This window comes from Mus caroli, chromosome 1 (genome assembly GCF_900094665.2).
Source record: "Mus caroli chromosome 1, CAROLI_EIJ_v1.1, whole genome shotgun sequence".
In the NCBI taxonomy this organism is placed as follows: Eukaryota; Metazoa; Chordata; class Mammalia; order Rodentia; family Muridae; genus Mus; species Mus caroli.
Genome location: NC_034570.1, coordinates 41591611 through 41619592, shown reverse-complemented (window position 1 = coordinate 41619592; position 27982 = coordinate 41591611). Strand labels below are relative to the sequence as shown.

Sequence of the window (27982 nt, the reverse complement as noted above, 5' to 3'; positions counted from 1 at the left end):
TGCCAGACTTACAGACTAGCATGCTAAGTGACACACTATGCACATGGGGAACCATCAATCTCTTAGTGATGCCTAAGTACTTTTACAAAACCAAGTAAGACCAAAACTGTAAAGACAACAACAGAGCATGAATTACTGTCCTAAATTCAAGGTAAGATTGTGTTTACTTCAAGGAAGAAGCTAGGAGCCCTGTATGTGCATGGGCCTAAAAGCACTTCCTTATTAGGAAGGGCTAGGACTTTTACAGGGAAAGGCAATTGTGGTTGTTTTAATTCTAAATCAAAGTTTTTAACTTTCTGCAGAAAGTAGTTGCTTAAGTTTCAGTTCAGGGCCACTGAGGGGTTTAAAAAACGATTCATACAGCCAAAAAGCAATAAAGGCAGCTCCCATCAGTCATGGCCATATGTTTAAGTGTGGGACAGTATGGCTTACATGAAGAGCAGATCAAGTCATGACCATCGATTTAATTTAGACCATTTGTTTAATTTAGAATAGGTCTACCCAGCTAAAGAATAACAGGACTCTTGCCTGTGTGCCTCCTACCACACGATGAGTCTATAGCATTGCTTTGCATTGAACAGGCATGAATAACAGCTGTTATTGGACCACTGTGATCCAATGCTGCAAAGAGCAGCAGCCATTGCTAGATCTGCACCTTTTCTCCTCAACTGCACCAACAACACAGGCCAGGCAGTGTCTGCATTCACCTGTTTTCTCTCAGTAGAGCCACAGTTGAATCTACAATCATCTTCTTGCAGTTATCTTGGTATGCAGTATGATTAAGCTGTTTTACTACCTTTCAGCATAACCTGTTAGACAATGTCAACAATTGACAATGCCTCCTGAACTGGAATGAACCCATCTTGAATAGTCCTCCAAAGTGAACATCAAGACAAGACAATAGTCAGGTGGTAGGACATGCCTTTAGTCCAAGCACTCAGGAGGCAGAGGCAGGTGGATCTCTGTGAATTCAAGGGTAGCCTGTTCTACAGAGCTAGTTCTATGACAGTCAGGTCTACACACAGAAACCCTGTCTTGAAAAACAAAAACAAAACAAAACAAAACAAAGCATTAAAGGCAAACATGAGCACAACTTAAAAGAGAATTGTTTGTTTAGAGCTTCTTGGACAAGGGCCCTTAGGGCCTTCATCTTCAGCCAGGAAACAGAGCTGAGCTCCAGCCCTTTGTGCACCTTCCCTGCCAGAGGAGAGCTTGCCTACAGAGAGTGCTCTGACCACTGGGACTCAGGAGAGAATTGGACTCCCAGGAGTGCTGACAGAGGCTAACAGAATCACAGGAGGAACAAGCTCCAGGCAGAGACAGCTAGAACATCTAACACCAGAGATTACCAGATGGCAAAAGGCAAAGGTAAGAATCTTACTAACAGAAACCAAGACCACTCGGCATCATCGGAACCCAGTACCCCCACCACAGCAAGTCCTGGATACCCCAACACACCTGAAAAGAAAAATTTGGATTTAAAATCATATCTCATGATGCTGGTAGAGGATTTTAAGAAGGGCATTGATAACTCACTTAAAGAAATAAAGGAGAACACTGCTAAACAGGTAGAAGTACTTAAAGAAGCAGCACAAAAATCCCTTAAAGAATTACAGGAAAACGCTCCTAAACAGGTAGAAGACCTTAAAAAGAAAACACAAAAATCCCTTAAAGAACTACAGGAAAACACAACCAAACAGGTGATATAATTGAACAAAACCATCCAAGATCTAAAAATGGAAGTAGAAACAATAAAGAAAACCTAAAGGGAGACAACTCTGAAGATAGAAATCCTAGAAAAGAAATCAGGAACCATAGATGCGAGCATTAGCAACAGAATACGAGAGATGGAAGAGAGAATCTCAGGTGCAGAAGATTCCATAGAGAACATGGACACACAATCAAAGAAAATGCAAATGCATAAAGATCCTAACCCAAAACATCCAGGAAATCGAGGACACAAGTAGAAGAACAAACCTAAGAATAATAGGTATAGATGAGAATGAAGATTTTCAACTTAAAGGGCCAGTAAATATCTTCAACAAAATTATAGAGGAAAATTTCCCTAACCTAAAGAAAGAGATGCCCATGAACATACAAGAAGCCTATAGGACTCCAAATAGACTGGACCAGAAAAGAAATTCCTCCCGACACATAATAATCAGAACAACAAATGCACTAAATAAAGATAGAATATTAAAAGCAGTCAGGGAAAAAGGTCAAGTAACATATAAAGGGAGACCTATCAGAATTACACCAGACTTCTCACCAGAGACTATGAAAGCCAGATGATCCTGGACAGATGTCATACAGACCCTAATAGAACACAAATGCCACTCCCAGACTACTATACCCAGCAAAACTCTCAATTACTACAGATGGAGAAACCAAAGTATTCCATGACAAAACCAAATTCACATAATATCTTTCCACAAATCCAGCCCTTCAGAGGATAATAAAGGGAAAACTCCAACACAAGAAGGGCAACTACGCCCTAGGAAAAGCAAAAAAGTAATCTTTCAACAAACCTAAAAGAAAATAGCCACATGAACAGAATTCCAACTCTAACAACAAAATATAGAGGAAACAGCAGATGCTGGCAAAGATGTGGAGAAAGTGGAACACTCCTCCATTGCTGGTGGGATTGCAAGCTGGTACAACCACTCTGGAAATCAGTCTAGCGGTTCCTCAGAAAATTGGACATAGTACTACCAGAAGATCCAGCAATACCTCTCCTGGGCATATACCCAGAAGATGCTCCAACTTGTAATAAGGACACATGCTCCACTCTGTTCATAGCAGCCTTATTTATAATAGCCAGAAGCTGGAAAGAACCCAGATGTCCCTCAACAGAGTAATGAATACAGAAAATGTTGTACATTTACACAATGGAGTACTACTCAGCTATTAATATCAATGGATTTATGAAATTTTTAGGCAAATGGATGCATCTGGAGGGTATCATCCTGAGTGAGGTAACCCAATCACAAAAGAACACACATGATATACACTCACTGATAAGGGGATATTAGCCCAGAAAGTTAAAATACCCAAGATATAATCTGCAAAACACAAACTCAAGAAGAAGGAAGACCAAAGTTTGGATACTTTGTTCCTTCTTAGAATGGGGAACAAAATACCCATGGAAGGAGTTACAGAGACAAAATTTGGAGCTGAGATGGAAGGAAGGACCATCTAGAGACCACCCCACCTAGGGATCCATCCCATAATTAGCCACCAAACGCAGACACTATTGCCAGCAAGATTTTGCTGACAGGACCCTGATATAGCTGTCTCTTGTGAGGTTATGTAGGTGCCTGGCAAATACAGAAGTGGATGCCCACTGTCATCTATAAGATGGAACACAGGGCCCCCAATGAAGGAGCTAGAGAAAGCACCCAAGGAGCTGAAGGGATCTGCAACCCTATAGGAGGAACAACAATATGAACTAATCAGTACCCCCCAGAGCTCGTGTCTCTAGCTGCATATGTAGCAGAAGATAGCCTAGTCGGCCATCATTGGAAAGAAAGTCCCCTTGGTCTTGCAAAGATTATATGCCCCAGTACAGGGGAATGCCAGGGTCAGGAAGCGGGAGTGGGTGGGTTTGGGAGCAAGGCCGGGGACGGGGGAGGTATAGGGGACTTTCCGGATAGCATTTGAAATGTCAATGAAGAAAATATCTAATAAAAACCATGAATGACAGTCATTAACTGTTTTATCTAAGAGCTCTTATTCATGCCTGTTCAATGCAAAGCAATGCTATAGACTCATCATATGGTAGGAGGCACACAGGTAAGAGCCCTAGTCTTCTTTAGCAGAGCAGGCCAATTCTAAATTAAACACAAACATTCAAGAATTCATAATTGTAAGTGGTATGAAACAAGCTGGACAGCAGCTAGAGTGTGATTTGGGGTACACAGCTGCCTCCCCACCCCCATAAACTATGGCCACCTAGGCTGGGCTATGGTGGTGGATGCTGAGAACACCAAACACATGGGCTGGTGTTAGCTTGAACAGGTGGAACAGTAGGAACAGAAATGTTAAAGAGCAAAGCCCAGAAGCAAGCCCGAGCCAGACTATGAGGGTGGCAGATACCTCCCATGTTAGGCTTCGTCACAGGGATGGAAAGCCACTAGGATGAAAGCAAGAGAAAGGTATGTTTTTATATGATAATTCTGGCTTGGTACCAAGGAAGAACTCTGCCATACAGACAGTAAGAAAGGATCACGTGGTGATTGATAGCTGGGGTGGCCAGTCATGGGTGACCTGCTACAACCTGACATCATTAAATAATGGGGTAGACCAGAGTCCACGTCCATATCCACACCCAAGAGAGAAGGAAGAGAGGAGGGGCTGTGATTAGAACTTCCATTCTGCTGTAAACTAGTCTTAGGAAAGATAAGCAACCGAAACTGAGGAAGGGTAGTTCTGAAACCATCTGGACCTCAAGAGCCCTAAGATATGCATGCTTTCTTGTTCAGTTTCCATCCTACCACTCCCAAGTTAAAATTACAAGGGCAGTCTCAAACAGGGTGTCTTGGGGAAGGTTTTAAGAACACAAATGTTTCCACAATTATAGCTACTGAGCTGTTGGTTCCCGAGGATAATACAGAGCCCTAAAAGTCAGCTACTGAGGGACCTGCTAGCTAATGTCAAGAGAGGAAAGATCTGTTTAATCAATGAGGATTTTCCAGTCTATAAGAAGCTAATTTGCACATTAACTTTTGATAAACCCGGTATCAATCTGGTCAATACAGTGTCGTTTTAAGAATCTTCTGGGGGAAGAGAGCAGAGAGAGGGCTCAGTTGCTACGTGCATTGGCTGCTCTTCCAGAGGACATGGGTTCAATTCCTAGCATTGACACAGTAGCTCACAAGCAGATACATCTCCAGCTCTCGGGAGTCCAACAGCCTCTTCTGGTCCACATGGACACTGCATACATGTGGCCCAGGACATAAATGCAGTCAAAACACCCATACACACATAAAAATAATAAAATCTCAAAAACATTTTAAAAAAATCTCCTGGGTTTACTCACTGAGATTACTACAAGTACTTCAGAATAACAAATTCTATATTGCTTTTAAGATTTAAAAAATTGCTGGGTGTGGTGACACACGCCTTTAATCCCAGCACTTGGGAGGCAGAGGGCAGAGACAGGCAGATTTCTGAGTTCGAGGCCAGCCTGGTCTACAGAGTGAGTTCCAGGACAGCCAGGACTACACAGAGAAACCCTGTCTCGAAACGCCCCCCCCCCAAATAAAAAGATGTAAAAAATTTTCTTACTGAATTATATGGCCATTCTTTTGTGCCTGAACTAGGAAATTTTAACACTGCTTTGGTGATCTTATCCTAAATGAAGAAAAACTTATTAGCATACAATGTATTATGTGTATTCATACCTCTATTTTAATTCTCTTTGGAGATAATTCATCTCTTTCACCACATTTTAACCTAGAAGGAAGGGAAAAAGAAAAAGCTTGAAAAGATAGCCACTTTTATTACTGAATGATTTCAGTCTGCAACATCCCCTCAGAATATGGGATTCTGAAACCATAACATGAAAAATGACTTAAATAACCACTTACATAACGTGCGGTTATTTCCAAGGTAATATTAAGGGATATGCGCATACCATTACATGCTGCAGAAAGCTTCTGATCTGAGAACTTGACCAGAGAAAGTGCTACTTTACAACAATCTAACAACAATAACAAAGTATCAAGGAATTGCTCCTTAAAATTCAGCAGGAACCATTTAAAACATAATGATAAAAATGGTCATTTGAAATGAATGCATAAGACTGTATGAAATAAGACCATTGTGTCTGTCTCCCAAAACCACAGACATTCTTACCTGACTTGGAAGTCTCCCTTCTGGGAACCATCTCAGAGTTCCTAGCATACCTGTGACATGGCACACAGTGCTAGGATATCCCGTTCTTTGAGGCACCACCTTGATATGTATATATAGTTGTATATATTCTTTCCAACTAAACTATGACAAGTCAATATAATTATAAAAATACTAATTACTAAAATTAGTAAATCTAATTACTAAAATATCTTGGAATAGACAAAATGCAATTTTATGTATTGTGGTGTTATTTCCAATAACAGAAGAATGCACACAAGAATCCATAACTAACAAAGGAGGCATTTTTCTCCCAGCCATCGCCAAGTCTGGCTGTTAATAGGTGTATCATTGTGTCTGAAGGGCTGTGAGACCAAGTCATTATGCCCAGGTCTATGTCATAGAATGCCTACACCATGGCAAGAACTCTACAGTCCTGGAGTCTGTAACTTTCAATGGAGGAAGTACAGGAGAATTAAACAAAAAACAGAAATTGCAGTTAAGATCAGAAGTTCCAGTGGGCTGCTGTGGACAAATTACATATAGTTTAATTATTTTGAAGCCCTGAGAAAGGTTTTGGGATGTCTTCAGCAAGAACACATAATAAATGTTTGAGCAGGTAGACTTAGCAACTGAATTCAACATCACATAGTGCATCATCTATTCAAATAGCAAATGGTATCTTTTTTTTTTTAATGTTTTTAAGTTCAAGTTTAAGATAATTTAATTAAAGAGATGTCTTTGAAACAATGTTTTGAAAGATCTATATGAGTCATAATGTTACTTTCTCAGAAACATTCATAGTCTACGAGCAATGTTTCAAACTGCCTCTATCCACTGTGCAAATGCCGGGCTCCGACCTTACCTGGTGGTCCTGTAAGTGTACTTGTAGGTAACTTCTCGAGAAACCTGCCTGGCCAGGGCAAAAAGCTCATCTCTTCTTGTCAGCAGGGCATTGTCCTTCACACACAGCTGAGCGGCTGCCTCATTAACAGTGAGCTCAACATACAAAAGAAAAGTTTCAAAAGTATAAGGATCTAGTCTTCATCAGATCACAGAAAAGCTCACATCATTACAGGAAGAAATAGTGCACGAACCCCCCCTTATCCTGTGTCAGCCTTTGGAAGGGAGCTGACTTTCAGTCTTCTAGCGCCCAAACAACCTGAAAAACATTATACTTTTACTACCTGTATTTATTGATTCTTTATTTTTGACTAGGTAGGGGACTTTATGAATGATAAATATTCTGCATCTCATTTTTCTTATGGAAAAAATTGATTTTTGAAATGGTAGCAATCTTTCTTTAGCTAACCCTGACTACACACAGCCTGACAGCATTTCTCATGTGCACTGACACAAAAGGTACCTACGCAACACTAATCAGATCACTTAAACAGCAAAGTTGTGACAAGTCACACTGGCGCTGGAAAAGCAGCGTCTTAGACCTTTTATATTTGCTTGATTCAATACTTGTTAGAACATTGTCAATATTGCTGCTGGTTGATCAGACACCTATACTAAAACTTAAATTAGGAAGTATGGTAAACATAAAAATTCTAACTTGTTAACATGCCAGTATGTTCCCCATAACTGGGTCAAACAGATGCAGGGGACTATTGGCAGATAAGCTACACTTCTTTTATAAAGTAAGAACTGTCCTTCGGTCAGTGTGGGTAATGGCAGGAAGAATAGCAGACCTGGGACTAACTCTGTTCAACCGCTCATGGCTGTGTGACACTGGACACACAGAGATGCCTCTCTCTAAGCCTCATTATGTGTACTACCCCAAAAGCTGTCAGAGAAAGAAATGGAGCTATACCTGGCATGAAGCTGCTGTTGGTGTTTAGCTCTGGTTTTATTTTATTAAAAAAGTTCAGTCATTCCCCTTTTCTCTCTACCCAGGCACCTCAGCTTTACTGCTACTTCGTATTTCTCTACACTGAGAGCTGTCAGTCCCTTTCTCATCTATATAATTCCGTATCTTTTATTTTTACCATGTTTTATGACAGAAAGTTGACTTACTTACAACAGCACCTGATATAGAGTCAATGCACAATGTATACTATTGGCTGGTAAATTAAAAATCCTTTATAATATTGGTTTTGTCATATACGTAAAATGTTATTTCAGTTAAGAGCAATATATAATTTAAGCCAACCTCACCCCAGTTCAAGTACTACAAGCAGAAGAGAAAAGAATATTTATAAATGTACATCTTTGTCTGCAATGTCTAATTATGTGGTACAAGCTCCAACAAATGGACTGTTAGATCAGAGAACACACTCAATTTTAATAAGATTTTTAAAGATTAATTTTTATTTATACTTGTCTCTATTGATGTATGTCACATATGTGCAGATACCTGAGAGGTCAGAAGAGGGTATAAGGTCCCCTAAAGTTGTCTTCACAGGCAGCTGAATGCTGCCTGACATGGGTGCTAGGGACTAAACTCTACAAGAGTAGCAAGACACTTTGAACGCCGAGCCACATGGCCAGCACTTACCAACTTTTTATGTCCTACCACAATTTCCCTTTAGATAAAGTACTCCAGATCTTACAAACACACATGGGAAGACCATTTCCAGAATCCTTTTCAGTGTTGCTTTCTATCAAGTAGATGGCTTTAATTTCATTTTCATTTATTTGATCAGAGAATAAAGTGTACGGTGATGGTTTAATCTCAATTGTCAATGAGATGAGATCTGGGAAACAGGCCTTGGGGCATCCCTGTAAGGAATTATCTTGACTAGGCTAGTTGGGGTTGGAAGGCACATTCAACTGTGGGTGGTACCATTCCCTGTGATGAGATCGAGGATATACAAAAAGGAGACAGTGAACTGCCCCTAAGCATTCATTGTTCTGTTCTACCTGATTGTAAGCACAGTGTGACCAGATGCTTCAAGTCCTGGTGACTTGGCTTCCCACCATGATGAACTATGAGCTCAAATAAACTCTCCCTTCCTTATACTGCTTTTGCCAGAACATTTTAAGAACAGAAAAATTAAGACTCAAGCCAAACCAAAACCAAACAAACAAAAAACAAAAAATGCTGACTAAAACAAACAGAGAGATGATGGCAGGGACATTACCAGAAATGCCTGAAGAGCCAGAAATAGAGTAAGGCGTGTGAGCCCAAAACAAAGATGGCTGTGCCCAAAGAGCAAGTAAGTTAAGGACAAAGTGTCCAAATTTGTCACAGTGTCACAAGGCTGGGAAGTGTGTGAGGGACCGAGAAGCATGGCTCAGTGCTCCCCAGAGCAAGGAGTCCTAAGTCGATACCATCCACAAAGCTCCAAGCACCAAGAGCTTTAGAAACTCACGAGTTAGCAGGGGCATCAAGGAACATGACTCATCCTGAACTTCAGAGCTGTGTGGAAGAGAGCAGAAGACAAATCTCTCCATGCTCACACAGACCTCCAGCCCCAATTCACTCACACTAAATGGGCTGAGACCTTACCTTCGTCTGTGTCTGTGTCTCTTGATAAATTGTAGAAATAAATCCAGATAAGTGCTATCAGAAGCCACTCCCTTCCAGGGGCTTCTAAACCTTATAAGAAATGTGAGTTCAGTCAAAGAAATTAGACATGACCAGGACCAGCATGGTAGAGAGAACCAACTACCTTGTAATTCATTTAGAAATCATTAGAAAAAAATAGCAGGGGTAGTGGAGATTCGCTCACATTTAGAAGCAAAACAAAATGAAATGCTAAATAACTCATGAGTTATTAATCATAAAATAAAAAATAAAATATCAAAACTTTAAGAATAATAATGAATCCATGCACAGTGGAAAAAAAAAAAACTCAAGACTACAACTGCTTAAGTCAGAAATATAAGACTAATGGAATATTAATGGACCCAACACCAAATTTAATTTAGAAAAAAATGCAGACACAACATTGTAGCTTAAAGAGAACCACAGACACAACATTGCAGATTAAAGACAACCACAGACACAACATTGTAGCTTAAAGGCAACCACTGACACTATATACAAAAGCATGGCTGTCTCAATAGTTTATTCACAAAAAACAGGTGGCAGTTCTAGTGGTTTGAATAGGAATGGCCCCCAAAGACAAAGCTGGTTTGAATGCTTGGCCCATAGGGAGTGACACTATTAGGAGGTGTGACCTTATTGGAGTAGCTGTGACCCTTCTGGATCAAGTGTGTCACTGTGGGCTTGAGCTTTGAGGTCTCATATGCTCAACCTAGGCCTAGTGTGGCACACAATCCCCTTTTGTTCCTGTAGACCAAGAGGTAGAATTCTGGGCTCCTCCCAGAACCATGTCTGCCTGGATGCTGCCATGCTTCTTGCCATGATAATGGGCATCAGGAAACTGCAAGCCAGCCCCAATTAAATGTTGTCCTTTATAAGAGTTGCTGTCGTCATAATGTCTCTTTGCAGCAATAGAAACTCTAGGACAGGAAGCCAGAAAGGCCAATTGACCCTTGTTTGTGGTACTCAGAGAAAAATGGTTGACAAATTTCTGGGTAACTGTAATGGGGGGAGTGGGGGGTGAAATACCAAATAGATGAGGTTAGGTCACAAAAACTATAAATAACTTTGTGCTAGTGTTTGAAGATGAATGAAATCAATGTGTTTAGAAAAATGTAAACTTGCTAAGTGATTCAAGAAAAAAAGTCCTACAATGTATTTCTTAAAGTCACCGTAGGAAAACCTAATGCCTCTTTTCAAGTGTTAGGTGAAGAGAACTGTCAGACTGAGAGCACAGAATAAAAGCATCATCATCTATGCAGATGTGCTCTCATGTGAGTGTCCCAGATGCACTCCCTTCTCTCAAAACTGGAACTTCTGGAATCCTCTGAAATGTCTCAACTTTGACCTCTCACTTCTGCACACCCAGCTGACCTCTCACCCTGCTCATCTCCTACTTCTGTAGCTGGCAGGTGACCTCCCACCCAGCTGACCTCTCACCTCTGTGCTGGCAGCTGACCTGTCACATTTGGCATCACTGTTTCATGGGCCTGAGGTTTTATCTTGTTAACTTCTTTTTTTTTTTCTTTAATTGGATATTTTATTTATTTATACTTCAAACGTTATCCCCTTTCCTGATTGCCCCCTCAGAAATTTCCCATTCCATCCCCCCTCCTCCTGCTTCTATGAGGGTGTGCCCATACCCACCCACCCACTCCCACCTCCCCACCCCACCCTCACATTCCCCTATACTGGGGCATCTAGCCTTCACAGGACCAAGGGCCTCTTTTCCCATTGATGCCTGACAACGCCATCCTCTGCTATATATGCAGCTGGAGCCATGGTTTGTTTGGTGGTTTAGACCCTGGGAGCTCTAGTTGGTTGATATTGCAAACCCCTTCAGTTACTTCAGTTCTTTCTCTAACTCCTCCATTGGGAACCCTGTGATCAGTTCAATAGTTGGCTGTGAGCATCTACCTCTGTATTTGTCAGGCTCTGGCAGAGCCTCTCAGGAGACAGCTATATAAGTCTCCTGTCAGCATGCACTTCTTGGCATCTACAATAGTGTCCAGGTTTGGTGACTGTATATGGAATGGATCCCCAGATGGGGCACTCTCTGGATGGCCTTTCCTTCAGTCTCTGCTCCATACTTGTTTCCGTATTTGCCCCCACGAGTATTTTGTTACCCCTTCTAAGAAGGATCAAAGTATTCACACTTTGGTCTTCCTTCTTCTTGAGCTTTATGTAGTCTGTGAATTGTATCTTGGGTATTCTGAGCTTCTGGGCTAACATCCACTTATCTGTGAGTGCACAGCATGTGTGTTCTTGTGTGATTGGGTTACCTCACCAGGATGATGTTTCGGTGGAATTATCATTTTCTTGCTGACTACTCTCCTTTCCTTTTCCATCGTGAAGCTTTAGAGCCCTTTAAGCAGAAGCAGATCATGCTATCTGCAATCAATACCACCACGCACCGCAAACTCCCAACATACTTATGTTTCTGCACACTCTCTGCTACACTGCTGTTCACTTTACTTCTCATCATCCACTGACGCGCCATCCAGAGCACACTGCCTGCCTACTTTACTATCTCCAGTCTCCAACTGTACCTCTGGATACCTGAAATAATCTACCTGCTGAAATTCCTAGTACCACATCTGCAGCTGTCCCTTGTCCCTCAGCACCGGCCCCATACCAAGAGTATGTATGGTTCTAAGTTTTGTCATTGCACAGGAGTATGTATGTATGTGTATATCAATTACCTATTCTTAATTTTAAAAGCAAAAGTATAGGACAATGTTCTATTGTATAATTCTTTACCATACAGGATACAATGCTTTTAGAGACAAATACAAAAGTGTTTATAAGAAAAAAAAAATCCTACAGACTTGGCTAGAGTTAATTTTTTTCCAGGTGTCAGAGGTGCTGGTAACCACTAGGAACTACAGACAACATTTAGCTTTGAAAGACTTAAATAAAAGCAACCAGGGTTTTTATAAAGAAAATTCTCTGAACAGTTAGATGGAGCCAAGGAAGTTACACATTCCCTTATTTGGAAACTGAAAATAAACTGGTAACTTTTTTTTAAATCTTATATATTTAGAAATACTAAAATGTCTTTCTCTGACTTACACAGTTAATATTTTCATGATTCCTGAAAGGGCATGACAGCACTATTTTTTATTCTCAGATAATTCCAGACTTCCAGTGTTCTCCGAGGTCTGTGAGAGGCTGGGAGCTGAAGAGAAATGCATTCTACAGCCTGTACCTTCATCCACATTATTGGATCACATTCACAGGCTGGAACCACAGTGAACAAGAGCTGTCCACGATGAAGCCCAGAAGCAGGGCAACTTTCCCAAAGCCCCACCCCACCTCTTGACACCCAACACTCATTTTGAGCACACCCTTATTCAGAGATACTTACACACCATCAGAACCTACTTAGCTAATGAAGCAAAGGGCCCTGTAGTGAAAGCAGAGCATACAAAAAAGAATTCTTCTAGGGGCTGGGGAGATGGCTCAGAGGTTAAGAGCACTGGCTGCTCTTCCAGGGGTACTGAGTTCAATTCGTTGCACCCAGAAGGTGGCTCACAACCATCTGTGATGAGATCTGATGCCCTCTTCTGGCCTGCAGGCATACATGCAGGAAGAACACTATACATAAAGTAAATAAATGAATGTTTAAAGAGGATCATAATGCTTTTGAGTTGTTTGATATAAGGAAGGATTTGTTCATAGTGAAAATGATTTGTAAAAATTACTTTTATTTGATAAAAGTATGGGTTTTCCACTCAGTTTTGTGTTTCACCTGAAAAACTTTAAAAGTCACATAAAAATAGGTTAGTGCATGAGACTAAAATCCCTAACACATGTTATCCTTTCCTACCAATTACAGATTTCCCGCTGGATACCTTTATTGTTTACAGGTAATGAAAAAGCACAAAAGAGCACAGGAATCCCCTGGCTCACTGGTCCCGGTGAAACAGGAAACTTGATGAGACCCAATCACTGTGCAAGCTAACTTCAAAAGAGACCAAATCACAGACTTGATGTGATTTCAGTCATTCTTTTATTTTTTTAAAAAATTAATTGACTGTAAGATGGCTTAGCAGCAGGTAAATGTGTTTGTCACCAAGCCTGATAACCTGAGTTCAATCCCTGGCACCCTCATGGTGGAAGGAGAGTACAGACTCCTGAAAACTGTCTTCTGACCCCTGTAATCATGAACTTCAGCCTTCATAGCCAAAACCATTTATTTTAAAAGACCAAATGGTAAAATTGCTGAAAACAAGATTAACATACAAAATTCAGCCAGGGATACATTAAAAATGTAGTGAGAACAAAACTCATTTACATTAACCTGTACATCTTAGAGCAAGGAAAAACTATCTATATGTAATATAGACTTTCAACATACAAGAATTTGGCCAAATAAGAAATATGCAAAATACATGTACCTAAAAGAAATATAAAATTAATCACTTATGTAATTAGGTAACTAAAAGAAATATAAAATTAATTACTAATGTAATTAGTAAGAAATCTAATAGGAAAAAACATACTGTACTCACTTATAGGTCCCATTACTATAAATATGCCACCTATTACCAAGTTAACTTACACATAAAACTTTTCTAGTCAAAATGACACTTTTTTTAGAAACTTGATAATGTACCAAGAATTTTATTTAGAAGAAAAAATGTGTAAGATTAACAAAACCATAAAAAGAAAATCAAAACAAAGAAAACCAGGAGAGCAAGAATAATAAAGAAATATGTGTTTTTTTATGCAACAGACTGCACTGTAAAGGAACTCAGTTGAATCCCGTCTATCCGAGTGAACCATGCAGGATCAGATGAACAGATAAGACTGAGTAAAACCAAACTCACATGTGATAAACCAGTCAACTGTCAAAGGAAGGATGACTACCGGGGAAACAGTATTCTATAAGACAAAAGGCTTGCGTCCATAAAATAGAAGAAATTCTTGTTTTACTTGTTTTTGGTTTTTGTTTTGTTGTTGCTTTGTTTTCTTTTGTTTGAGACAGACAGGGTCTGACTATCAAACTCACAGAGATCCGCCTGCCTCTGCCTCCTGAGTGCTGGGATTATGCCCAGAACCAGTCAATTTTTTAAAAGACAACTGAACTACTAAGATAGTTCTATGGACAAAAACCTGATTATGTGTTATAGGAAAAGAAACTCATCCTCACAAGGAAAAGCAAACCTGAGTCTCAGTTTCCATCCACTGAGACTGGTAGAGATTAAAATGTAAAATGCATTACTAGCAAGTGTGGATAAACAGACATTTGCATAGCAATGATGGGGGCAAGGTTCCAGCTTTTTAGAATGCGAGCTGGAAGCAATTAGCAGTGGACTGAAATATTACATCTGCATAGTCCTTGATCCCATAATTTACATGTTGGCATATATTCTGCAGAAGAATATGCACAAGACTATAAAAGGGTATGTATGATTGGGGCTGGCTCAATGGTTAGAAGAGCATAGTGTTCTTGCAGAGGACCCTTGTTCCATCTTTCTGCTGCCTAGAACCCCAGCTCCATGAGGTCTGACACCTGTGCCCTCTACAGGTACGAACATACCTACACAGTAGAGCCACAGACATAATTATAAAACAACAAACAATGTTAAGGGTGTTATAATATTCACACACTAGTGCACAAGCTTTTTAAACTGGGAACAATCTAAACGGCACTGGGAAGTGAAGAGTGAATAATGGCCCATAAGGCAGTGCACAGATGAACCAGGCAGCTCCCTGGGGCAGCACAGCGTTTCACCACCAACAAAGGGATCTGGAGAACAGTTTGTGAAACATGAACTCAGGTTTGTCCATGTAAAGATAAGTCTGTGAAAGTTTACAAGTCAGTAATTTACATCGTTTTATGTCAGAAAACCTTCACAGTGAATATATATTCCTTTCCATATTAAAGCACAAGACTGGGGAGAGAAACATTATGTTGAATGAAATACTATAGTCAACCTAATATTTTTTCTAAAGGTTTTCTCCTTTCTTCTAAAGGGTATGTGGTTATTTTTAAAATCTCATTATGAAAGTCTTTTTCACTCCTGAAAAAATGAATCAGTTTCTACGCACTCACTGGACACATTCGATTCTAAGAAAAAAAAAGACATTATCCAGCAAAGGACAGACCAGGATGCAATACATTACAACAAAGTGTTCTAGAGCTACTGAGACAGGAGGAGATGCAGGATGAAAAGGGAAAAAGGAAATAAATGTGACGTCCTACTTGGAGGAAAAGATCACAGCAAAGACAAGTTTCCATCTGCATTGAATAATCAGGACAGGTGCCGCACAGACAAACAAGAAAAAACAAGAAAGCGCAAAGATGTATGCACATACTCAAATGAGGTGTGCTTGGGGGAGGGAAGGGGGGGCGTGTGTGTGTGTGTGTGTGTGTGTGTGTGTGAGCGAGCACTTAAGCAGAACACTCTGGATAAAGTGTTGTGGAGATGAAACAATGAGCCCTTTGTATGCTAATCATTTAACTAAAACAAGAATCAAAGCTACACTCTCAATTCCAACCTTCATCTAACACAACTTTGTTTTTCACACTAGCTGGAAATTGCCTTATGTTCTGGTCATTTTATGGATTGCTTTTTTTTTTTTAACTAAAGATTAATAAGAAAGTTTTAAAAATGAAGATCCACTCTTAAAATCCATTTATTTCTTAACTAAGAAACAAATCACATTGCAAACACAAAATGTATGCTTCACTGCTTGAATTCTGACCTGTTTCTAAAACCTACCTTATACTGTAGTTTTAAAACTCAAATGTGTTTGAGTTCAACAGAAGGCAGACCTAGGGCAATAAACAGCCTCTGCTCAGAACAAAGCTGTTACACTTCAGCATTCTCAGGGCTGCTCCAGTAGTGTTCCTCCCTGAAACCCATTAACCAGCACCCTGCAGTGGACAGCAGCAAACACAAGTATGCACTCCAACACCACACACACACACACACACACACACACACACACACACACACACACACACACATACACACTACCTCCCACCCTGACCACACACACCCCTACACACACACACACTGGGACAGATACACCAGGCTCCTTACCTCATGCAATGTAAGGTGTTTACCATCCTTTCTTTTAGAGTCAAACCGCCCATAGATGGCGCTGTACTTTCTAATCTCCTCCTCTTTGTGTGGGTCTTCGTCACTCATCTCAAAGATGTGACCTATCATTTTGGCCAACTTCTTATTGTTCTTCAGCAGCTCCTTCACTTCACTCAAGTCACTTTTGGGCAGCGTGGGGGCCATCCGCTCCACACACTCGGCCACAGAGAGTGCAGCTGCAGCATCCAGGGCTTCGCTGCTTTCCTTTGGAGAAGCCGGGGAGCCCAGGTCTGCTGGGGAGAGACTGTGCTCGCTTTCAGTGGCATGGTGTCCTTGCCAGAGTCTGGAATCGCTGACACTCTGCAGTGCTAAACTTCCCACCTCTGACTTGCCCTGACCCAAGCTCTGCACACAGGTGGTGGCGGCACATTTAGGGATTTTTAAATGTGGCTCTCGGGAGCTGCTACTCCTTTCGTAACTATTGCAGGATATCCCCAGCCATGTTGGCGATCCCTCTGGTAATTTATAGATGGGTATGCTACTGACAGGAAGTGAAGTCAATGGCTGATTGAAAAGGCCAGGGTTTGTAACCCAGTCTCTCAAAGCCTTCTGAAGCCTTCTAACGTGAAGGGGCTTGCTTGCCATGCCCACGAGTGCCATTATTTCCAAAAATTCCTCTTCTCCAGCTTCACACAGTTGCTGGACATCATCACCACCTTGTTGGATAAAGGCATCAAAGTAAGAAAGCAGGTTGGCTTTCTGCAATATTCTATACAGCTGCAGCTCCCCCAGGGTCCTAGGTAAGGCTGTGGCCATTACTGTGGATGGGCTTAACCTACAAAAAGAAGGAGAGACTCATCACACAGTTCTTCAACCTTTTAAAATGGCTTGCAACATTGTATTATTTAGATAGCAACATCCCATTATTAGAAAGCAACATGGGCAAAATAAGACACAAAGTATCTGCAAAGCAACCTGTCGCTCAAGATGCACCCCCAACACACATACTTTATCCAGCTCTATTCTTCATAACTCAGAAAATCAGTTGCTAAACTGACCTACATTTTCAAAGGAAAACAGCTATTAAACACAAACTAGGAACTCAGACCAACGCTCAAAAAGGGTTTATCCCGTATTTTCATCTTTGCATTTTCTTCCCTTCAGGGTATGGGCATGATGGCGAAGATGAATTTTTACTCACCAGCAGGAAGTTAAGACGTGTCACCATTCACTGAACTGTTATTTTGTATCAGGCAACATAATGGATACTACTAGTATGCCTAAACTTCCTGTAAAGCCTCCAAGACAGAGTTATTTATAAATCCAGCCAGTGAAAGATTCCAATGTAAATTGAAGATAAGAAAGCAGGTGTTATACTTAGAGCTGGGTGGGTAAAGGAATGAGGGAGCAACGGTGATCATTTAGGCATGTAGGATACTGAAGAGGCAGGGTTAGCACTTATCCACACTCCTATGAGCTCAAAAATGAGTGCTGGCCAAGTACTCCCATTAAGCAAAACAACCTGGTAAGGGACACACCCACGGATTAAAGTGAGACAACCACAGAAGCGCAACACATGACCACCACGGAGGCAAACGGAAGACCAACGCTGCTGGTGTGGAGGAAGCTGAGTGGAGACAACAGAAGCAGAGATACTAGGAGCACACTGGAAAACAGAAAGTTACCATGCCTGGACTTGTTTTGAAAAGCCACCAACTAGAATGCTACAAAAATCGCAATCTCAGCCACTCCACTACAGAGTCTATCCCTCTAAGCACTACTTATGTAGTTCTATCTCCCAAGACCTTTCAATTATCCACATTTTGATCAACTACCAACCTTCTCCAACTTCCAATAAAGGCAATGGCTCTCTATTTGCATGGACTAACACAGGCATAGATTAAAAATAGAGAGAGAGAGTACCCAATTGCTTCTGCTAACACCTAGGGAAAAACCACCTAGTGTGCCTTTGAAAACCACTTTCCTGAGACCCTCAGTTCCACTGTGTGAGATTCTGGATTTGGCAAATGAGGCAAACTGTACAAGAAGATTCTCACTCTATACATCGAGGCAACAAGACCTGCATGCTCTGTGAGCGTCTCAAGACTTCGGGTCTACTGACACAATCGCTCCATCTCAGTCCCCTGAGTAAAAGCCATCTAAATCGCCTCAGCGAGGACGACCTAGGTTGTATCTATCACCTAACTGGACTAGGCCCCAAAACACAGCCTTGAGAAGTAGACCAAGTTTAACTGTATATTAAAGGACACCATCCATCAGAAGGACTTCTGAAGTGTCTAGATAAGAAGCAAAGAAACTTACTTTCTCATCATTTGCCTGGGTAGCTGCTCTACATACTTTTCACACTAGAACAGAAAAAAAATCGACACACATAAAAGCATGTATACGCACAGTCCTTTCCATAAGAGGACCGTGGTTTTATAAAGTTTACTGAGTGATAAACTAATTTACCATATTTGTTTCCCTGATCATGGAATATAGGAAACAGTTCAAGACTTAGATTAACAGAATCTTTCAGTCATTTTATATCAATGGGAGAAAAAAAAGGGAGTATTTACTAGACAAATAAATATAAAAGGATCTTAGGACCCCAAAGACTCAAACTTAGACTGTAGTTTTCTGGGGTAAGGCAATGGGCTTAGAAAACAGCAGTTTCCAAGTCTTCTCCTTCCTCATATACGTTACCAAACCTCCTAGTTCTTGACAGAGACCTCGTGGACTGGTAAAGAAGCTAACAATGTAAAGGATAAAGGGAACAACAGTACATTTCCAAAGTCAGAATAGCACATGAAAGACAGACACACTAAGGAATCCCAAGACCCTTTCTCGAGATTGACCCTCACAGCTGGGCAAGGAGGTTTCTCCCCAAGCTTTCCCCCTAGAAGACTTGTGTGAGCTTCCTTCAAATCCTGCTAGGATATTTTTAATACCCACCACTTCATCCCTTAACTTGATTTGACTTAAAGCTTCTATGAGATTTTCTGTTTCCACAAAATCTGAAACTACTCATGCTTCAATATGAGGGTTAAATTAGCCGGGAACAGCCTCTGCCTGTATCTCTCTGAATTGGGAACCAAAGGATCCTAGTACAGCACTGCACGCCAGTAAGTGACGATACAATAAATCCACTCAGCTAAAAGCTACTGCACCTGGCTGGTCCCAGACACCTAGGAGCAGCGCCTCCTCTCTGGCTTTTTCATAAAACCCATGATTTAAAAGAAACTATTGACTCGTTCATTTGTGCTGCTTCCTAAAGATAACAAAGCATACAATCCCTATTAACTTAGTCAGTGAGAAGGACCACAGCCCTAAAAAGATGAATTTTGAAAGCAGAAAGAAATTCATTCAGAATTTGTTTTAGACTGCTGGTTGCTAACTAGATGGTAACCCTGAGTTTCTAAACTTTACTGGTTTCTCCCCATGGGCCCACATAGTGCTGCTCACCTGCCTAGCTCAGCCTGTGCCATGTGAAGCTGAGCAGAAACAGTCACTGCTCAAGTCTTACTTTGCTAGGGAATAGGATTTTCTGGGTGTGGGGCTGAAGATTCAGGGTAAGACAGAGAGAAAAAGAGGAGCTTTTCCATCAAGCCTGCTGTGTCAGGACCCGCTTCGATATCCAAAATCTCCAGGGACTACTAAGTTTTCACCAGTCTCTCTGTCACTCCCTCAAGTGTTTCCATTTGACTCTGCTAATGGCACACTGATATCCCTTCCGTCTTCCCCTACCATATTCTAACTTCAGGCACTCTTTGAACATGTCGTTGGAGCACAGGACACACAGCATCTGTGGTACTTTGAAGACTTGATCGATATTTTTATTTTGTAATTGTCCATGCTGAGTTCATGATGCTTCACATAAATATGTAAAACAAAATGGAAGCAGTGTATTTAGAGCCATTTCAGAAATTCTGTCCCAATCTTAAGGCAAAAGGTATTTCATAGATTTGTGTGTTTATGAAACTTGTCAGAAAGTCAAACAGCAATTTTTAAACTCAAACATCCGAACATAATACAATCCACGGATATGCTAATTAGATACTAGCCTGATACAAAATACTGTCTTTGTTTTCTGCAATTAAACTATTAGTTTCTATAAAAAGCAGAAAACTCCAGTTGTACAGTAAAAGCAACGCAATTCATAACCTACCCAGAGTCCAGAACGTGAGTCAACAGGCTTCTAGTTGCACTTGGGGTTACCCTGCAGTGAGACTGTGTGGAGGAAGGGGTGCATGTTGTGTGTTCAGAACCAAGGCCTCAATAAAGATGCAGGAGGCAACATAGGCCGCCCTGTCAGAAACACCTCTGCCTCTTTACACAGTTAACTCTAAATCTTTACTTATTTGGTTCTTGTGAGTTCAGAAAGCTTTTACTATTGCTAAAACCTTCACCATCCCACATGGGGTCAAAAGCCATGCTTGGAGGACCTATGGCTTGTCTAAATTGGTCAGGGACCACGAACAGAAACTCATGCTTCACTGAAGAAAAAGATCTTAAACATCAAAAAATTTAAATATTATTTTAAAAAATTGCAAAATATAAAATAAATAAAAAAAGGAAAGGAAACTTTGAACCTTATGTACAGAGCAAATGCCAGGTCTAGCAAACAGTGCTAGTCCTAGATTACTCGATTTAAAACAACAACAACAGGCCGGGCGTGGTGGCGCACGCCTTTAGTCCCAGCACTCGGGAGGCAGAGGCAGGCGGATTTCTGAGTTCGAGGCCAGCCTGGTCTACAAAGTGAGTTCCAGGACAGCCGGGGCTATACAGAGAAACCCTGTCTCGAAAAACCAAAAAAAAAAAAAAAAAAAAAAACAACAACAACAAAAATCCCCCCAAAAAAGTAAAATATAAAAACAAATTAATGTTTTATAGACCCTGGGAAAAGAATTTTCTGCAAAGTACAAAAATTTAAAGCATTCCTTTCTTTAATTTTGTAATTCTTTACTGTGGAATAGCTGGGGATGTCAGCTCTGTTTTAAGGAGCAAGGAAATGTAATTTGGATTATAAAATTCTTGCTTTAATAAAAATTCCTTAAATAGTAAAACAAACAAACAATCAATCAAAGAACCCATGGCTTAGGGGGCTAGAGAGATGGCTCAGTGGTTAAGAGCACCAATTGCTCTTCCAGAGGACCTGTGTTCATTTCCAGCACCCACAGGGCAGCTTACAACTGTCTGTAACTCCAGTTCCATGGGATCTGACACCCTTCCACAGACATGAGGGCAGAACAGCAGTGTGCATAAAAGTAAATAAATAAATAAATAAATAAATAGAAAGAAAGAAAGGAAGGAAGGAAGAAAAGAAAAGAAAAAGAACCTGTGGCTTAGTGGGATAATTCATGAGCAGATTACTACAAAATTATGAGTCACTACAAAGAGATCTCAAAGTAAAATTGGGCTTTTCATTACAAATGAAAGTAAATGAACACTTCCCTGATTTCAGGAGGTACAAACTAATTTAAAATGTAACTAAATTTGTTACTTTGAAAATGTCCAGTGTTTTCTCAATGAACAATGCTAAAAAAGTAAAATAACCCTGAGTGTTTGCAGGATTTTATTTTAAGAGTACTTCCCTGAGAGGGATGAGCCTGAACTGTTCTTCTGGGCTGGAATTTGACATCCCACCTGAAGACTGACAATCCGTGCCCAGAATGGAGGGCATGGCCTCATCTGCTTCCTGACTTCTGGATTTTCAAGTCGGTTCTCTGCAGTCCCTCAGCCCATTGTACTACTTTCCCTGTTTCCCAGATTAATAAGAATGTTTTACTTTTTGTTTTCCCCACTTCTGCATGTCCCTGGGCCATATCATCAGCGTCAGCCTGTTTCTTTCTGTTCCCAAAGCACTCAATTCTGGCTTCCATTGCTTTTTGCTCCCACTTCAATGAGGTATGGTTGTTCCCTCTTCTCTGCAAGTTTACCACAGCTTAACACAGCACTCTAAACTACAAATATAGGTATCTCCCTCCCCCATCCTGCAAGCTACCTTTCAACCTTTCTCTCAGGGCCATCCTGGGCATTGCTCCATAGCCTTTCCCATGAAACCTTCCACACTCAGCCGGGTTATAGATTTTTCTCTTGGTTTTCAGTCTGCCCACAGTAATGTTTTCCTTTCTTTCCATCCAACACCCCTCCCCTCCCAACCCCCACCCCCGGCCCCAGGTATTTTGTTTTGTTTTGCTTATTTACTTATTCCAGTATTCGAAGTCCTGAGCCAGTTCTGAGGACCAGGAGGAAAGACTGTCCTTCATGAAGATCAGTTAAGCAGAAGCACATGTTTAAGTACTGTGATAAATAGGATGCAGAGTGGTTCACAAAAGGAGCTACAGAACAAAAGGCTTAACCTGGCTGTGAAGACAAGGTGCTTGTTTGGTTATAGGCACCCTGAGGATAGGAATTAGATCTCTTTAATCTTTTATTCACCTTCATTCTCAGCTAAGTGTTCTGTGTTGAATACTATTTCTACAAGGATGGCTATATAATGAAACCCAATATTTGAGTCAGAATCTTTTCCTATTTCAGGGGTACCCTCTCAGTAACTTGGTGTCCCCAAAACTGCCAATCAGACAGTAGTAGCACATTCCCTTGCATCCTGCTACTTGACCTACTATCCTTCTCCTTCTCTCATCCTTCTGTGGGAGACTATGCTGCAGGCTCTCACAGCAGGGCTATCTACCGAAGAGAGCAAAGAATGAAAGCCAAGTGCAGGATTACATGGTCAGAACTGTAATTGTATGTTCATTGTATAGGAACCCAATCCTCCAAGTCAGCATTTAAAAAAAAAAAAATTAAAAGTTTGACCATCCTGAGTCATTTTTGTCTTGTGTTCCTAAAAGTCCAATGCAGTGTGTTTCAAATAAATAGCAAGCATCTTATAAATTTAGTAGATTTGTGTCTATTCTTAAATATTTTCCTGCAATACTGAAAGAATGACTGCCTCATACACATTTAGCACCTCAGAATATGTATTTAATATACTCTCTAGAGGTACAGAACAGTCCAGAAGACTTTTCAGGGACTAGCAAGAAACCAAGAGCAGCATCTCCCCTGAGGCCCGAGCTTTCACTCTGGGAGCTTTTGAGTTAATAGCAACCTCTTAGAAAAAGCACTGTGTAAAACTTACTGAGGATCTCATGCATCATTTACAGATGAAGGGGAATTAATTCCACCAGAGGGTTTCTCTCTTCACAGCTAAGTGATGTCTGCTGCCCACCCCCCACCCCCCACAAGTAAACGTTTAAATATGAAGAAGACATTGGCCTTAGAGCCTCTTAAGTACCAGCTAGTTTCAGAGTGTAGCTTGGAAGCAGAGAGGCTTGGGAGAAAGAAGGGAGCAGTAACCACATCAAAGGATGACTCTAGAGGGGGACCCTACAGGACATGCAGATTTCTCACTTCTAGTACTAGAATCCAGAACTCAAAGCTAGAAAATGTTTCTATGTGGTTCCATTGCATTTCATGGGTTAGGTAAGACTACAGCATTCCCTGGATACTCATCAACTTCTAAAAAGACAGACATCCTTAGACACACTCACTCAGAAGCATGGCTTGATATTTGGGCTTTTGTCAGTGCTGGGGGATGACCAACCAACCCGAAGCATGCTATGCCCACACTCTACCATGAGCTACACTCTCAAGCCCACACTGATACATCTTAAGTCAAGACACTTCAGGTCTTAATGCTCACACAACTATGAATTACACCCTTAGCTTCTAATGAATTTCTGTTAATCTGGGATAATTAAAGTATTTTCCCCTATGGATTCTTCCTGCAATTCTGAAAAACACTGGGAACAGTTTTGTTTGTTTGTTTGTTTGTTTGTTTGTTTTTTCCTTTAAAGAGACTCCTTTAAAATTCAGCCCCCAAAAATACAAGGTAGGTTTAAAACATGTTTATTAAAATTAAGAAAAGGTAAATTGGACTTACTTGTCTACTAAACAACTCTATATTAATACCAACAGACAAACACTAACAACTCCTATGACAACTGGGAACAGTTCAGCCAATAGAAAAGGTTCTTGGCAGGCAGTAAGAGCATCCAGGTAGACTGCAGGCAACACGTACGCATGTATCAATCTCAGTCTGCAGAAGTTCCTCTGCAAAAAGTATTGACATACCATGTAAATTAACACACAGCTCCTAAATATAATGTGCTGAAAAATGACACATTATTTGAATGCTTAATGATATGTTTTAGCTGTGAGAATTCTCAAGATGACGAGTAATGCATTTCTCCCAGCATCAACTTCTGAAATTTCCCTCGTGTTCCATTATTAAGATGAGAGTATATTCTTCTACTACATGAGTTATTGAACATGTCAGATCAGAAAGGAAAGTTGCACTTGCTATAATAACCACACTATTTTTCTCCCCACCACTGAAGGATTAAAAGAAGCAGGTGAGAGGAGACTGAGACCCCAGCAAAGGAGCTGGCACTCTTACAGTATACTCAAGGGGCTGCTTTTTATTCTTTAATATGTTTGATAAGACCCACAGTGAAATATGAACATGTGAAAGAGTCACACATTAGCACCATCTGAAACTGTTTATAAGATGGTCGCTTTCCTGAAAGCAACACTAATATTGATGGCCCTGTGGTATATAGAACACATTCACATTATGTCAAAAATAGAGATTTCCTTATTTTTAAAATGCAACAAAAACAGGTTTATTATAACGATAGCCAAGGCCTAACTCTAGGACTGATTCTAAGTCACCAGGCACAGAACTCTAACACACTTGCTACCATCCACCCATTTTTTTACTCTTAAAATCTAGAGTTCATGACACAAACTCTTCAAAGGTCTGCCCCACTTCATAATTTTTCTTTCAAAGCATCTACAATACAAAGTTCAATAAACCATACGTCCTTAAAGTTGAAGTAAAAGAGATATGAAATTGTTTAAATAATGAAGAGGAGACAGGCTAGGTTTTCTATAGGGCAAGGTTGTTATTAATCAGTAACAAAAGAAAAACTTTTAGTTTGGGTATGATTATGCAATTATAATCATCTATGTACTTGATGAAATGTATTAGACATAATAGCTCACTAAAATTTTCTGTATCATCTATATGAATCTTAAGAATTTGTCATCTGAAATATATTCACAACTAAAGGACAGGATGAAGTAAAATTTCCAGTGCCCCATGTGTGTTTGTCTTACAGCTGCCACTAACACAGCCCCACATAACAGGAGCCTGGGCCTCAGGAGAGACAAAGTATGCTCAGTAGTGGAATGGCGGGTTAAGCATAAGATGGTCAAGTCAAAAAAATAGAAACAAATTCTCTCCCTAGCACTTCTTGAAATTATTTTCTTTCAAGATGTAATGTTCCAGTATCTAAACTGGAAACAGAGATGAAGAAGGCTGACTGCACTGCCTATCTACAAATTCTCAACAGCATACTTATTAATCTGCTTGAGCTTAATGAAAGAACAGAATTAAATGTCTCAAAAGATGCAAGCTGGAGGAAGAAACCTTCAATCCAAGTCACTTGTGCTGGCACAGGAGCTGGGTGTAAAGCAGCTCTTTCAATCTCAGGAAGATAGCCTCCACCCTAGTCGGCTATCCGATACAATGGACCCTATACATCCTCTCTCCAGTATCTCTTCTTAAAAAAGGCAGATGAATTATAAATGTCATAACATATATTGTACAAAGAAAGAATTTTCAAAAAGTGAATATTTAAAAAGGGTAATTCGCTGCGTGTACAAAACAGCGAACCATTTCGGATGTGACTAATCTTATTTTAAATTCGGTTCCTCTGCTCCTATGCAATCTAATATTAACTATTAAAACTGCCAAAATATTTTTATACGAGATCTTAGAATCTCCTTAGAGATTCTGATCTTTGCACTCCGTAAAGTTGGCAGGCACGTCACTGGCAAACCAATCGGTAGTGACAACTTACTCCAAACCAGCTCTTTCGGATCAAATTGTAAATTAGCAGGCAATCCAAAATTTCCCAAGCCTCCCTGAGCCAGGGCACGGTTCCCGCTGGTCGCCCGCTGCAAAACTTGGTCAGCTCAACCTACAGACGCAAATTCCAGCTCTACCCAGGAGATTCCTTGCAGATCTCCCGGGTTGACCGTACTTCGGTGTCTGTCCCCATAAGGTCACACACCTGCATCCAAAGCTTCTCTGTCCTACACGTGTCTGCACATTACCCACTCAGCCTCAGAGGCTCGGCGACTCCCGCTTCCCTGCACCTGGGTGCCAAGTTTCTGAAAGCCACTTCCAAGCAAAACTCTCCTTCCGCTCTGAAAACACAACTACAGTAGGAAGGGGCGGATAACAGGCAGAAAGCAGAGACTCAGCGGCACTTTTCGGAAGTCCCTGGTCGCCCCGGAGCTGGCACCCCACGCGGGCCCGCAAGCGCGTCCTCCCCGCACAGCCCGCGCACCCCGCCCGGCAGGACGCGACAGCCCCACCGAGCCACGCGTCCGCGCCCCCCGCTCCATCTCCAGGCCCTCCCGGTACCTACGCGGCCCGCGGCTGCGGCGCGCTCCGCGACGACGGCTCTGCCGGGCTCCTGCGGCGGCTGCGGCGGCCGGGACGCCCCCGCGCCCATGGAGGGGGGCAGGGAAGCGGTGGGCGCGCGCTCCGTCCCCCGCCCGCCCCGACGGCGCTCGCTCGGCCGCGCGGGCGGAGGCTCGGGCGGAGGCGGGCGGCGGCGGCCCGGGGCGCCCTCCCTAGGCCTCTCCCGCCGCCCCTCCCTCGGCCTCTCCCTCTCCCTCCCCCGCCACCTCCGCCGCCCCCGCCCCGCCCGGCGCGCTGTCACATCGGGAGATTCCGCTCTTGCTCCATTCGCCGCTCAGGCTCCCGCCCACGCGCGGCCGAGTGACGCAGATCCCGGCGTGGGCGGCCGCGGGGCGGGGGTGGGGGCCGGCGGGGCTGAGGCTCGGCGCGGTCCCGGGGGTGGCCCATTCCCACGGCAGCTGGGAGCGCGCGGGTGGGGGCGCGCACGCGGGTCGGAGGAGGAGGAGGCTTCCGTGGAGCCGCGGACAGCGCTGCCTGCCAAGCCCCGCACCGGGCCGGCCCAGGAGGGAGAGGGGGTGATACAGAACCGCAGGTGCGGTGCGGACCTGTCCCACCTCGCCCACTCCACCCTGTCCCCACCCTCGCCCGGGCCTGGTTTGAGAAGGGAGGAAAGGGAAACTCTGGCCTGGTGGCTTAATGACACCCTTTTCACGTCTGGAAACCTTGTGTTACTTTACAGGCCATTTTCTGTTGTCCTCCTGTAGGCAAATGACACACTCCTGGTGCTGTCTTGAGCATGTCAAAATAGAGTTCTTAAGGCAAGGTGTAGACATTTTGAGCTTGGTTTGCATAAACTTTTCTAGCCAAAGAAAGTGTTACAGCACCTCCAAAGCTAAAGCTATTGCCAAAATTTTAAGGGAAAAAAATTAAATCTATTTTTGCCTTCCTTGGGGAGGGGGTTTCAAAGAAAAGAATTCAAGTTTTAATGGTGTGCTCTTACTGCAATACAGGTAGAATCCTGTTTTAATGTACATATAAAAATCCAGTTTTATATAGGAGGCCGTTCCCACTTCCTGGCTG

General features: G+C 41.9%; 1 protein-coding gene across 2 annotated transcripts in view; it reads right to left on the bottom strand.

The window, feature by feature from the left end:
* Nab1 (NGFI-A binding protein 1) overlaps positions 1-27139 on the bottom strand; it is a 42550-nt gene extending 15411 nt beyond the window's left edge. Inside the window, exons 1-4 of one of the 2 annotated variants that reach the window (XM_021172229.1) lie at positions 26907-27139; positions 16405-17239; positions 6719-6852; positions 5403-5454 (exon numbers count right to left, since the gene is read on the bottom strand). In XM_021172229.1, the coding sequence (XP_021027888.1) occupies positions 5403-5454; positions 6719-6852; positions 16405-17220 (1002 nt within the window). In that variant the 5' untranslated portion in view covers positions 17221-17239; positions 26907-27139. The remainder of the gene's footprint in view (positions 1-5402; positions 5455-6718; positions 6853-16404; positions 17240-26906) is intronic. The other variant, XM_021172236.2, reaches the window with a different exon arrangement.
* Positions 27140-27982: the final 843 nt, after the last annotated feature.